Here is a 14906-nt window from a genome sequence, read left to right as displayed (position 1 = left end):
ATAAAGAAATGAGGTCTCAAGCCTTGTGCACAGTATTGTACACAACCAGAAACAGGCTCATCACCCGGCAGAGTCAGTGGGGTGGTTTGTTTTCCGACATGCCTGGTTGCTCCATCGCTCTGCTGATTGATTAGCAGGCCTGCTTGACAGCAGGGCATCCTTAAACAAGCCGTCCTGTTCAGCAAGACTCGCTGACTGACTCACTGAGGACTTCAAAAAACGTTGCCTTTGGCCCACATTGTGTGATTTTTAGCTCTAACAGATTTGTACTATAAAAAGTGTGAATACCCATAGAAAGACCTACATCAATAAAATAAGAGAGAATTAATTGTTTATAAATCACTACAGGTCTAAAATGTAGTATGTGTCTTTTGTTTTTCCCCTAAGCATAAAACACATTTCTGTGAATATTTGTGTGCATGTTAGGTGGAGGTCGACGGGCAGAAATTTCGTGGGGCAGGCCCCAACAAAAAGGTAGCAAAGGCCAGCGCTGCCCTAGCAGCTCTGGAAAAACTCTTCTCTGGTCCCAACGCAGCTGCAAACAAGAAGAAGAAGATATTGCCTCAAGTAAGGAGAGACACACTTATGCAGCACAACCCTGACACAGAAGTCCCCAATTAACTCTGTAGCATGTGCATTTACACTGAAACAACAATAAACTATTAAACCAGTCTTTCTGTCCTATTTTGCATTACTGTTATACTCTTTCTGATCAAAAAGCAGTTGGAGAGTTTGCCCAATGTGTCCCTCTATCAGTAATCAATAACACTTTGTTTAGACTGATTTAACAAGTTTAACAGATCAGTACTTTTATGAGATCACCCCTCTTCCGCTTATGTTGTCAATAACGCTATTTCCCATATAGATCTGTAAAAAATGAGACCCAAGTGCATTAGAACATTGTCAGTGTTACATGCATGTTTGATTTGATATGTTCTTGCAGTGCCGCTGCATTCATGCGGTTCAAACACACATTTTTCTAGCTTTATGGCCAGCTTCTGATCTTGGCATTGTGATTGTTAATATGTGTACTCTGTGCCTGTGTTCAGACCAAAGGAGCCCTGGCAGCAGCAGCAGCAGCCTCAGCAGTAGCAGCTCAGGTTGCCAGAGGAAGAGGAAGAGCGGCCCTAGCAAGAGGAGCCTTCGTCAGTGCAGCTGCACCTGGATATGTCACTCCAGGTAGTGAAGGGATTTTGTGTCTTGTTATGTGACAAAAGAAAAAGTCACCAGTTTGCAACGCTGTAAATGTTGCATTTGTTGTTTTTAGATATAAATCAATAATACACAGCTAGCACAGTTAACCACTTAACATTTTGCATCATAATCTTCATTTTTCTTCTTCGAAAAATGCACATCAAATTATACTGGACATGGTTTTTAACTCAAATCTCTGTTCCCAAGCTTGCTGATATCCCATTTTACCACTGTACAGAATTTCTTGGCTAAACTGTATTTTATATTATATTTTTTATTTGACATGACAGTTTCTGCAGATCTGGCATTTTCTTTTTTTCTTGGCCTTAAAATTCTGACATTTTCCTCTGCTTTAGGCCGCTTACTTATTTTCCTGTGGTTAAAAAAACCCATGCATTTCCCTGTAGCTGTATTGCAAAATATCACAAATACCCTACAGTCACCTATAGAAAAGGGGATAGCAGTAATTTGTTGAGAGCAGATAAACTGTGTAGCATAAAAACCACTGCAAGATTTATCTTCATTATGCTTGAGGAGTACAGCATCTCCTTAGGTCTCATACTTTAAACCCATAGCTGTCTGCTAGAATCTGCTAGAAAGTGGCCAAAATAGTCATCTGAAGTTACACAAAAGCTGAAACGTGTGTTAGTTTTGGATTTAACAAGTGCAGAATTGAATTAGACCTTGTAACCTCTTTCCCAACAGGCTTTGGGACACCATATGGCTACAGCCCTGCTGCAGCAGCTGCTCCTGCGTACGGTACGTGCCTCTTCGCGTCCACTCCTCATCAGCTCAAGCCTCCTTTTTCCACCTGTAACCTCCCTCCATCTCTCGCTCTCTCGCTCTCTCTCTCTCTCTCTCTCTCTCTCTAGCCATTTGTGGGTAAATTAATGAATCTTCAGTAGGTTTACACTTACAGCCCTTGTCCTCGACTGCTTTTTATATCCATTGCTTCTCTTTTCGCAAAATGATTTTAAAATCTTGACCCCCTTTAAGATCCAAGTTTTAGCGTTAAACATTTAATCTCTTTGTTGTCTTTCTACAATCAGATCTGTGCTTTGGCTAATTGTCCACTCAGTCCGTATGTGTTAATCTGCCTGTTGCCTCTTACACTCTCATCTCTTATGGTTGGACTGCTGCTCTATCAGCACAGAGTGCTGTCGTCTGTTTCTGGCTTTCATCTAAAATCATCCAAAAAACAATCCTGATTGTGTTTATATCAACACATCTTCCGGCATTGCCTTCAAATAGTTTAAATGCAAAAGAGTAGAAAAAAAAAATATTTGAATAGTTACCTTGTTTCTTGACTTTTATTAACCTTTTATTAACCTGAGCCCTGTTCGTAGAGCCATCATCCGCATTTCTGTTTAGATTAGCAGAAGGAATAGAACGAGTTCCAATTTTTTTTCCCCAGTACTTTTAAGATACACACCAGCTTTCCATCAGTAGGACTGCTGCTACACTGTTTTCTTGTTCTCAGGACATAATATATACTTGACCTTCAATAGCATAGGTATTGGCGAAAAACCCACTCCATACACATATTTACCTTAACAGAGCGAGTCCTGTGCAGTGGGACTTTACATGTAGTACTAGGAGGCCTCGTCGTCCATCTTACAGCCTAGCTTGAAAGGGTCTTATGTGCTAGAAGAAACTACCTTGAGGGCCCCAGGCAGATTTGTAACAACCCCCTGAGAACCCAACATCCCTGAAAATGAAATCCACCTCAGTTATACAGTATGTTTATGAAAGCTGGAACCCAGTGTTAGTTCCCAGGCAGTTTCAACTGGGTTTTTTACATGTTAGTGCAACACCTTTCCTTGCTAAAATAGTCTGCCTTCGCTGGCGTTTTCAAATAGTTATTGTTTACCAAAACAATACATCAGTAGCTGGCCTCATACTAAGCAACTGAAAAACAGTAGTGCATAACTAGGCTATTAAATGCCCTGCATGTTCTGTGGAAGCATATAAATTGCTTCGTACTGTGTGCACCTTTGACCCGTTACTCATCCGAACATGTCACGTATCTGGCTTGTATAACTAGTCCTGACCTTGAACTTACTCTGCACCTTCCCACAAGTAAGTAGGAAGTTCAGTGGAGATTAAAAATATGCATTGAACTAGATAAAAAATATAGACACGAAATGTTTCATCCACACAATTTGCAACAGCACAACGTTTGATATCTCTCTTTAGTGTTTTGGTCTCTATCTCTGCACGTGTATTCTTGGACCCTGAAAAAAAATAGCTCTGCAAGAATAACAGGTAAAAAAATAAAAAGCAACTTTTGGCTGCTCACTTATTCGCAGGGGGTCGCCACAGCAGGTAGCTCTGCGTGTTTGATTTGGCAGATTTTTATGCCGGATGACCTTCCTGACGCAACCCCAAAGTCACTTGTGTCTCCTCGCTGTTCAAAAATATTTCCCTTCTAACAGGCCTTGATGCAGCCTGATAGTGTAGCTCCACTCCACTTACTTTAGGCTATCTATCTTCTGATTATTCCATAAGCTGTTAGATTTATTACTACAGTGTCAGTTACGGAACAATGCGAGCACCAGCTTCTGTTTCATTACCTATTTTTCAGGTGATTCTTTCTCTTTATTTTACCCCTTCATTCCTAATTTTAAAGCCTTGATCATCATTATTAACATTACCAGTGTACACACTAGTGTTATTGTTGCGATCAAGAGCAATTATCGGATTAGTCACACTGATTAAACCTTTTTTTTTTTTATTCTAGTGCAACCTGGCGTAATTATTACTGCCTTTACGATCTAGAAAAAAATCTAGGAAAATCCCGTCTGATTGTCTAAAGGCCCTGCTGGTCACCATATTCCAAATCATAATAAATAACGGGATTGTGAAATCAACGCTTTTAAATTGACTCAAATAGACTGAAATTAACAGAATTGTACAAAATTAAACTTTAGCTTTTCTTTTTAACTCCCGCTTTGTCTTCTGTGGTAAACCACTAATAAAGGCTGTCACCTCGTGTGCATACATTCCTGCTTTTTCTCACGCAGTTACACTTCTACCTCTGGGAACCTGCTTGTCTAGTGTGACGGGTGTTTGATGGACATGCTCTTAGCATAGTGAGCATTGGTTATTTGTTCCCCAGAACTCATGCAGAGCTATGCTCTTCTCATGTCTCCCCTCTAGGTTTGCCCAAGAGAATGCTTCTGTTGCCTGTCATGAAAGTGCCCGCCTACCCCGTCCCCCACTACCACTTCTTTTAGCATAAGAGACACGCCATACCAAAATGCACCTAGGTTTTCTGTAGAAGGGAGACAGTTTTTTTTCTTGTTCTTTTTTACAGTATGACGAAGGGGAAAGGATTAAGGACTTGAGCTGAAGATTTGTAAAAGTGCTTTTTTGCTTATTTTATATTGTTTTTGGTTCCAAAAACTTTTATGAATATTAGAAACCCTGCAGGTTTTAAGTTCTTAAGATATAAAAACATTTAAAAACTTGAAGGATTTGCACTGTGAATTGTTACCTCATTCTTTGAGTCTAAATAGTAATATATCTATCGATCCATATTTCTATCGATATATATATATATATATATATATATATATATATTTAGCCTTTTGTTATTTTGTTCTTTCCTTGCTAAAGACGATGATATCCTTTGCAATATGACACACACATCACACATATTCTGTGTACAAAGAAAATAATGTGAGTGGTGTGAAAGATGTATAGGAACAAATCATCAATGCTGCAAAATAAAGTTTATCTTCAATAAAAGCTGAACAGCTCCTGTTGTATATCTCATTTAAAGGCTTTCAGCTACGAAGGAACTTAATAGAGTAGCGCCTTCCTCTTTGGTTCTGTTTGGACTGGATTTGTACTTATGTCACCTAACGTAGACAGATTTACCTATCCTTTTTCAAACCTGCAAATAGTACTATAAAACCTACACTATTAAACCTATAAATAGTACTAGTACTGTTAATATTCCAAGCTCATGCATTTGCAAATATTGAATTTCAGTACCTCGTCACCTCTCAATTCATCTCTTTGACCTTCAGCTTAAAGATTACTCAGAGAAAAAGACAAAGACGACATGATGAATTTAGAACGCCCTAGTTAGATCCTCCATCTTGCATTCAGCTGCACGATCTCATTACTGCATGTGGAATTAATATTCGGCAGGTTTCCCGCAGCTCTCAGAGTTAGCGCCTACAGTATTGCATTTGTTGTAATGTGAGCTAACGGCAGTCTTTTGCAACAGAAGAATACTGACATTGCTTAAAAGGACCTCACTAGCATAAATCATCCTACAAATAATAAACTTAATATGTTCTGCACAGACATTTAAATCAGTGTTTTTCATCTTTGCCTGACATTCGAGTTGTAGCTCCGTGAATCATACTTCACCGTCAGCATTTTCATGTTGTTGTTTCATAATTTTCAGTGTCATTGTCAGTATGGTTTGTTGTGTTTGCTCATTTTTTTTCCTCGATGCTAAGCACCAGCACCAATAATACCACTAAAACCTGGGCTTAAAACTATCCTCTATAAGATGATTGTAAAGAAAAAAACAGTCTTTATAAATAATAACTAAGAGGAAAATGGCTCAATGTAAATAGAGTGCAGTGAAGGTGAAACTCAAGCTTATTCCATCAACACACCAGTCAAAGAGTGCCAATCGAGACAGAGTTCTGCCCGTGGCCCTTCAACCACGTCTTGGTCATCCAACCAGCAAGTGATAACCACACCCCCCTTCGAGGACGTCTCCATGGTTACGGCTATGAGGCGCAGCCATTGGATGAGAGGACCCAATGTCTTGTCCAATGGTTGGTTGAGCTCCTCTGAGTTGTTATAAAGCCCTTAAATAATCTCTGTCCTTCTGAGACGTTAACTTCAATCTTACACGATTGAACACTATTACCACTTCTTCCATTTTGTGTTTGTTTTTTTCTCTTATTCTTTTTGTTCAGGTTGATATTATTTCAATGCATAAAGACCCAAAGATCCATAGAGAATATTTACTGGTTTTGATATTTAGGGAAATATGTTTTATGGCTTTGTTGCACTTTAAGTTAGTTAGTTTAACATAAAGATTGTAAGCAGGGGGAACAGCTAGCCAAGCTAAGCTCAGGAGCTCGCATTGTAGAAATGTGGCTGAAATTAAAGCAGCAGAAACTAAATTATCATGATTTTTAGTGTCTTACTCTGCACCTTTACAGGACATGGGCATAGAATCCCCAGGGGTGTCCAATTATATCTGCCACCTGGACACCAGCAGACAACCCTTTGAGTCTGGTTGCAGGGTGGTGCCACCAAGGATCAGACTTGTTCTTGGACTGTGCAGCCTGAATTAAAAGCTTGGGTTCTTTGTTGTGTTCCCCCAGCCTTTCCTCACCAGTTTTTGCAGTGTAATAAGGCACATTGTCTTTCTGTCCTATCACGATGGTCCGACCCAGTGAGACAGACCTTTAACTAGACACTTCTTTTAATGTTCTGACTGGAAAATGTACATTTCTTCTAAAGCAACCAGTTTTCTTCTGAAAAATCAGCTCCACAGCCACGAGAGGTATTACAGATCCTAATAACACAATTTAGCACAGTGTGTTAAATAAACTAAAAGTGTAACTATTAGTCTTCCTGGCGCCCCTAGATCCTATTTTTGTCCTATTTTTGGACAGAGAGAGGCTCGCTGTTTCCCCCTGTTACTAGTATTTTTGCTAAACTAAGTGTCCTTTGGATGCATCTTCATATTCATTAGACAAGCGGCATTGATCTTCTCATCTTCTTATCTTCCAAAAAAGCCATTAAGAATATTTCCCAAAGTGTTTTGACTATTGCTTTAATTTAATATACAGGACATTTCTACACACATTTCTACATTCTGCGCTATTTTAAATACACTCATATAGTTAATATACTTATATACCACTTTAAAAAAGTGTTTTAAAAAAGTGTACTAATTAATCAATCTTCCTTTTTCTCTGATCTTCGTCACTGCAGGTGGTCTATTTATTGACAATCCTTTCTACCAGCCGCGCACCATCGCTCCTTTTATCATTCATCTGGGTCCACAGGATCTCTTCTCTGACTTCTAGAGGCAGCACATTGTTGGAGGCGCTCTTCACACTTACCTGGCTGCACACATGCCCATCTGTTTCTCCGTCTAATGCGGGCTGCCTTTGAATCCCAGCTGATGGATTCACACATTCAGAACGGTTTCAGTTTGATCAGTCTACTGACGAAACTTTCCTCCTGAGAAAAAAAGAAAAGGCAGAAACTATCTGAACCATCGACCGAGAGGCACAAAGCACCTCTTTCTGTTTCCTCGTCTCTTCACCCAGATCATCTCCTCAGAGGAGAGCGACTTTACAACAAGCAATACTCGGATTTTACGAGAAACGTTCAGCTGTGACTGTGCAGGGCTGGGCTGGTCTTTCTTATAGCAATACACCTGAACTCCTCTCTTTGAGCTTACTTACTTACTTGAGAAGATGTGAATGTCCAACAAAGTTTTACCCAACACAGCATTGCAATAGCTTATTTTGATTGTATATTCAATGTATGTGTGCGTGTGGCTATAATATAACACATATATACACACACACATATATGTATGGTGTATTTCTATAACAATGTGTTGACAATATTAGTATATGATGATGTATTTATGTAAATACTCTATAAAATATAACTATTGTTGTTATAAATTATTTTAGAATTATAAAGTGTAATGTAACTGTAATATCACAGTATAGCTTTCTTCCAATTTTATATACACTGAGCAATTGAAGCTAGTTCTAGGAGAGGCAATATTATCTTTGGTATTCCTATAACCTGTGCTGTTAGAATAATAATGCTTCCTTCTTTCCTTCCTTCCTACTTTTCCTCTATCTTTGATGTCTTTCTGAGCACGCTCTCTGCTGCCCGAGGTTTGTTTACACTGCCCGGACCAGAGGTGCTCGCTACTGAACACACTTATAACCACACACTGACACACAGACAAACGCACACTATTCCTGTCAGAAAGCACATTTTCTATAGTCTCATTGCTGGCAGGGAATACTGTTGTTACAGTATGTGTATGCTTGGATGTACACGCTCCTCCCTCTTCCATTAATGGACACACCACCACCTCGGCACAGATCACACATCAGCTCCGTCCCGCAAGCCTTATAGGGACCAAAAGCACAGCTCACTGGCACTTCACTGTTTCTTCTTTCTGCAGACACACACATTCACACACATTGTTTCCTCCAGCTCTCTGTGGCTGTTCTCTGCTGAATGGAAGTGATGCTGCTGGTAGCGAAAACACATGAGCATCTTACAGGTTGGGAAAGATACAATACAAATTAATATTTGGGACAGTTTTTTCACAGAAATGTGATTTGGGTCATCAGGAGTTTGGACTGAGAATGCAGTTTAATCATCGTTGTACATGAACGTAGTTATCAGTGTCAAAGCTGTCTTTGGCCTCATGTTACCTTACCTGAAAATAATTTAAGTATCAGATTCGCATTTGGTGTTCAGCTCAGTTGTATAAGGGAAGAAAAAGTTCAATCTGTGGATATGGTCATAGCCATGTGTCTCTAAATATTGAGGCTAAGATGACCAGGTCAATGACCACAAACTTTTGACATAATTGTACAGTAAAGGAAGGCAAATTAGCTTTTCATGTCATCCTAAAATTTTGAGTAGTTGATTGTGTAGTACTACTGTTATAGCACAATTTATGTCATAAAATTACTGGCAGTTTAGGTAACTGTAAATTCTAAAGCAGTCCATTCAGATTCTGTTTGGATTTGATTTTGCGGCATCAAATGAAGCACAATCCCTCCAGATCAGCTGATATCAGTGCCAGCCCACGTCTGCTGGTTATACACAGCCAAGTGGTTAATCTCATGTAAACTTCACTGTTTGAGGCTGTAGTCACTCAGACCTAGAGACTGGTAAATGACCCCGTGGCTTATGGTTGCTTTGGTTGCAGATGAACCTATCCCCTTTTTCAGTTTGCGTGACACTTACTTCATGTTCACTACCGCTTGGACAGCAGTCGGTTGAGTGCTTGCGGACAAATCTGCTTCTGCACGCAAATTATAGGCAACCTGTCAGTGACGAATTACAAGGAGGTTTTCAGTACGTCACTCTGTCTGTGATCGATTTCACCGGGCGGTGGCCGTCAACCATTCACTCAATACACACATTTCCCTGTCTATGGAAGGTTGCCTGTCTCTAGGCTTGTGTGGCTTGTGCACCTCTGCAGGCCACTTTGCAAACCACTTTCACCCCCAAACCACATTTCATCCCGTATCTGACTTAATTAGTGTGTATGTGATCAATATGTTCGATAGTTTAAGACTTGTCATTGATGGCTGATCTGTACAAGGGATCTTGCCCACAACACAAAATGTAAATCGCCGTTGCTGTGCATGATGTTTGGGGGGGTTTTTTTGTTTCTCACATGGTTTTGAAGATTTTTTATCGCTGTTCTTTCTTATTTTTAACCTTTAGTAGAGAGAAGATGTCAGTCAGCAGAAGCTACAAAATGTGCATCAAAAACCTTTGATTCTCCTCACATTCGCCTTGATCTGGGCGCAAGTTTGATCTCCTGTGTTTCTGCTGGCTTTGATTCAACAAAAAAAAGACATCTGAGAAAAAGCCGATAGACACAGCATGACTCTAAAGTCAGCGTTTCTAAACAATAAGCCGAATTAGAGTGAGATTTTGCGACATTACTACGCTGAAAATGAAAAGAACTTGACAATTTTTGCAAGGATGGTGATAATTGTCGTGCGACTGAGAGGTCGAGTAGCAAAATGGAGGCTGTTGTGTACTTCCTGTTCCCATAATGTGTCTATAATCTCTAATATACGGTTATTAAATCTTCAATCTTTCATTTACAGTTGTTTGAAATCCTAATGACAGCCTGGCTTTACAAGAGTAAATATTACTGCTCTGACATGGAGCACAATTAAGTTAAGATGTCTCACACAAACTAGATCTCGATTTATTAATTGGCTGTGGGTCTTTGCTGTGAATGACTGTTTCTTTCTTTTCAATCTTTTTATAGTGGTTTTCCATTAAAGAAGAGAGCCGCTCTTGTTTGATCTCTAAAAGTGTAGAATAAAGTTTAGAGCAGGCTTTGCTCTTACTTTTCATTTACATGGGGAATTCACGTGGAGGTGAATAACTTTGAGGTTAGCTGTGTGGAAACAGACCTCTATCAGCTGAGAATTTCTTCTAAAATGCCCTCCTCCCTGCCCTGCCTTCAGCTCCCCCTCTCTGCCCCTTTCTCACTCTCCAGATGGTCCACATTAATAAGGCAGACAGTCATACCTCAGTGAGCAACCTTTTCATTTCCCCTCAGACTGTACAGACACATTGGAGGAGTCACCCTGACTACTGACCCAGTCCTTTTAGTCTGTTGGCCGGACAACCGTATTCAGACGAAGGGTGGCGAGGTTGAGAGCACAGAGAAAGCGGGTCAGTCTAAACCTGGCACAGGCAGCTTAGCGGGAATGTGCAGGCAGTGGCTCCTCCAGTCAGCAGTATTTTTTATTTATTGGGGAGCTGCTGTCTCCTAAATGATACCACCATATCTAAAAGCATATTTTTTTCTTAGTAATCTAGTAAGGAGATGAGAAATCTGCTTGATGTTTCAGCTGAGAAAATATACTCCAAGTATCCAAGTTGTTTGGGGATTTAAAAGAAATTACCAAGAGAGAGAGAAAAATAAGAAGAAAGAGGAAAGAATTCAAAATATAGTTAAATATAGTATATTGAGAGACTGAAGGGAGGCTGACTGATGAACTGACTAGATATCTTCCGCTTTTATTAGGTCAGTGACAAAACCAGCCGTACTCCACCAAAGTGTCTCAGAATAGAAAATATTGCAGTGATGTGTTTTTTTCTGGAAACACTTATGAGCGGCTTGAAAAGAAATGCCAGTGTGAATAATGTTTTAGAACATACTGGTTGTCTTTTCTGGATTCCAGTCCCACTGATGGATGTCATTCCTACTCTAGTAGTCCCCAAGATCACTATAAACGAGTAAACAGCGGCACACAGATACATCCCTGTTATTCTGCATCTACACTGCCTCTGGTGGGCGTTCAACAAAAACTACACCTGTAAATCTAAAAAGCACAAAAGACGCACGAGCAATACACTCACGCATTGTACTCAGGGCTACCTGACACGCACGTGTATGCAACAAGACAAACACACACAGAAGCACACATGTACTCAAATGTGTAAATATTTCAGCTTTTACCGACAATAACAGCCAAGCGCACTGAGTCGACATGACACTCTTTGCTCCATGGATTGAGTATTTGTGAACTATGTGAGTCACACAAGTGGTTGGTCCTTGTTTGTACATTAGGATATGAGCCATGTATAGCTGAGAAAACACACCCACACCTGCTCCATTTATTAGTGCTTTATACTAGGCTGTCTGTAGCACTGTACATACATTGCTTTTTTGTTGAAATGGCAGTTACCTGTGTGATAAATTAAGCTATCAGAAGAAAAGAAGAAAGAGTGTTGTCTCCAAAAAGTGGCAACACATGCAGGAGATTTGAGTGTTTAAATTCTGCGATAGGTTCAATGGTTTAAGAGATCGGAGAGATTTTGCTCCCCGTTTATATCTGGAGATATAGCCATGTTTCCCAAAGGCCCCTCTTCTCCTCCTGCCAGATCAAAAAGGAAAATGCATGAATGCCTTTGGAAAACAAGGAGGGGTTTTTTTCCCTACACGATGGGATTCATCTACACACCAAAGACTACGAAGCCTTTGCTTCACAAATCTGATCATCCTGCAGTCTCAGAAGTGAGAGATGTGATCTGTCTAGACAGTTATGAAATGTCAGGAAAGAAGGGGGAAAAAGAATGCTCTCCTGTGTGTAAATCTGAAAGAAAACCTGTCTTGCTCACTCTTGCATTAGCACAGAAAGTTGGGGTTTAAATCTGGGGATCATGCTAAATTTGTCTGGAAGCAACGAGAGAAGTGCCGTAGGAAGACCCGGAAAGTCCATCCGCAAGTGATTCTGAAACTCTGCAGCGCTGCAGAAATAGATCCTGGATTATGTTTCCACTGCTTAGGCACAGACTAACTGCAGAACAGATCATTTTCTCTGGGTGTGTGCGTTTATGTCAGAGGGTGGGGCGATGGGGTATGTATTAACACACCCACATGCAGACGCATGCATACACACATACATATACAGCACTGCAGTCACATCAAGCATGTTGTTGCATACTTCCTGGTCATAATTCATGGATTGTTCACGTCCATCGTCCTCCTGATAAATGATCGAAGTCTTTTGGTTGGGAATGTACACAGTCGTTATGGTGATTGTAGAGTAGAATGTATTTACTCGTATAAAGAGTAAACTTGTTTTTTGTAGAGAAGCATATATACAGAATATATATGGATAAATACATATATATACATCTATATATCTTTTGAACTACTTGTGTGTAAGGGTTGTTTTGGGTGCATCTACCCTGTTAGGATTCATATTTCTTTTTCCCCTTTTTTTAATTTTTAATAATGATGTTTTGGCAAAAATAGCATCTCATGAGTGATGATTGTTTTCTTTTTCCTGTAAATATCTTCCTTTTTTTTGTCTTTGACCAAAAGGGGAATAAAATACACCGTTTTATGATGCTGCCTATGAATTGATGAAGTGATATCTGCTCACAGAATCTATTTGTTCCATTAAATGATCAAAGTCAAAGGAGCTTGCAAAGAAAAGCGTCTGGACTTCTTTAAGTTGCTTGAAGACGTTTCACCTCTCATCCGAGAAGCTTCTTCAGTTCTAAGGTCAAATGGTGGAGAGTCCCAGATATAAATATGATATGTATTTCAGACCCAGCAACACACTCAGACAGAAACTGGTTCACCCGAAAGACAAAACGCCAAAACACAAACTTAACAATGTGGTGTATGCTGTACAGTGCAGCGAGGAATGCTCAGACCTCTACATTGGAGAGACCAAACAGCCACTTCACAAGCGCATGGCACAACACAGAAGAGCCACCTCCACAGGACAAGACTCAGCAGTCCATCTGCATCTTAAGGATAAAGGACACTCTTTCGAGGATGCCAATGTTCACATTTTGGACAGAGAGGACAGATGGTTTTAAAGAGGAGTGAAAGAAGCCATCTATGTCCACTGTGAGCGACCATCTTTGAACAGAGGCGGTGGTTACGACACCAACTCTCTGCCATCTATAATCCAGTTTTGAGATCCCTTCCCAGACGCCTTAACGCCCACTCACATCCTGGGCCATCTGACCTCAGGAATTCGCATGATAAGGTGGGGCCAGGTTTCACAATGAGCTCGCCCGAAACTCTGGCTGATTGGGACCCACACCCAGTTTCACACCTTGGCTCAGGCAATTAGAGGAACATCAGGGGGTCCTTTTGTCCCTCTGTGGGGGTCACTCCCACTAGGTTTATATCTGGGACTCTCCACCATTTGACCTTAGAACTGAAGAAGCTTCTCGGATGAGAGGTGAAACGTCTTCAAGCAACTTAAAGAAGTCCAGACGCTTTTCTTTGCAAGCTCCTTTGACTACGATGACCTGGATGACTGAGAACCTTCACAGACATTAAATGATCAAAGTTACATTTTGTGAAACTCTACAAGGTTCTGCTTAACAGAGGCCACTGATAAAGAATGACGAGCGTGATTTGAATTCGCTGTATAGTTTGTTTAATTAGTAGCAGCATTAACATCAGTGATGATCTGTGGTTGTCACTGTTCTTGACATACAGTAACCAATGCTTGATGAACTGAAAATAAAACTGAGAAAGTGCTAAAATCAATATCTGAGTATCTTTTTTTTTAATTGTCTCACACTGATGCCTATCAAAAGGGTCTGACCATAAAATAGATCTAGATTTTTATCTAAAATACATTACTGTGCAATAGTCTTGAAACAACATCATTTATTTGTATTTTGTTATGAACATGGGAAATGTGTACATCAGGGATGTCATACAGATTTTACATGGTGGGCCACGTACAGCTCACTTTGTTTCTATGTGGGACGGACCAGTGAACATTTCTGTCAGTGTTTAATCCCTGAGATGTCTGAATATAAGGTAAAGAAGTTCAACTGTATTTTTTAGTTTTCCTACATAATAATTGTAAGAAATGTCTAAAATTACAGAAAAAAACATTTTACTGAAATTCCTATAGAAGATCATTAAACAAACTGGGACTTTACTATCATTTAATTGCTTATCTGTTATTTAATTACTAGGTCTTTATCAATAGAAGCTGCAAACCAATTTAAAATTTGATATTGGACGTTGGCTGCCTTATGTTTCATTCTCTGTCAAGATGATCCCACACTGCTTCAATATTGTTGAGGTCCAGGCTCTGGAGAGGCCAATCTATTACTGATAGTTTCTATCCAGGTATGCTTTTTATTGTCTGTGTGTTTAGGATCATTGTCATGCTGAAAAATGAAAGCAGTTTCAAGTCAGATGCTTTAAAGATGGAGGATCTTTATGTTTTTTTATGTCACGCCATAATGTCAGACTCAAGGTTATGGACAATAATTGGTAAGTTTCTCTAAGAGTTTCAGCACATAGTGGTTTAGAAACATAAGCTGTCAGTCCTCTCTAAAGCAGTACTGCTTATGGCTGAGTCTGAGTATCCAGTGACATCTCCAGTAGTCAACACCATCAACGCACAGCCATAGCCGCCAATCATCCAACACAG

At 40.0% G+C, this 14906-nt stretch overlaps 1 protein-coding gene across 4 annotated transcripts in view; it reads left to right on the top strand.

Moving 5' to 3' along the window:
* The window catches only part of strbp (spermatid perinuclear RNA binding protein), a 104792-nt gene extending 90794 nt beyond the window's left edge, over positions 1–13998 (top strand). For 3 of the 4 annotated variants that reach the window (XM_085279262.1, XM_085279261.1, XM_085279265.1), the window contains 4 exons: positions 427–567; positions 1050–1179; positions 1900–1953; positions 7171–13998. In XM_085279262.1, coding sequence (XP_085135388.1) covers positions 427–567; positions 1050–1179; positions 1900–1953; positions 7171–7265 — 420 coding nt within the window. In that variant the 3' untranslated portion in view covers positions 7266–13998. Of the gene's footprint in view, positions 1–426; positions 568–1049; positions 1180–1899; positions 1954–4353; positions 4945–7170 lie in introns of those variants that run through there. The other variant, XM_085279264.1, reaches the window with a different exon arrangement.
* Positions 13999–14906: the final 908 nt, after the last annotated feature.

Source organism: Mchenga conophoros, linkage group LG7 (assembly GCF_057382185.1).
Source record: "Mchenga conophoros isolate Kocher_MC1m ecotype Shallow Benthic linkage group LG7, M_conophoros_male_GT1.1, whole genome shotgun sequence".
In the NCBI taxonomy this organism is placed as follows: Eukaryota; Metazoa; Chordata; class Actinopteri; order Cichliformes; family Cichlidae; genus Mchenga; species Mchenga conophoros.
This window is presented reverse-complemented; position numbering and strand designations above follow the sequence as displayed.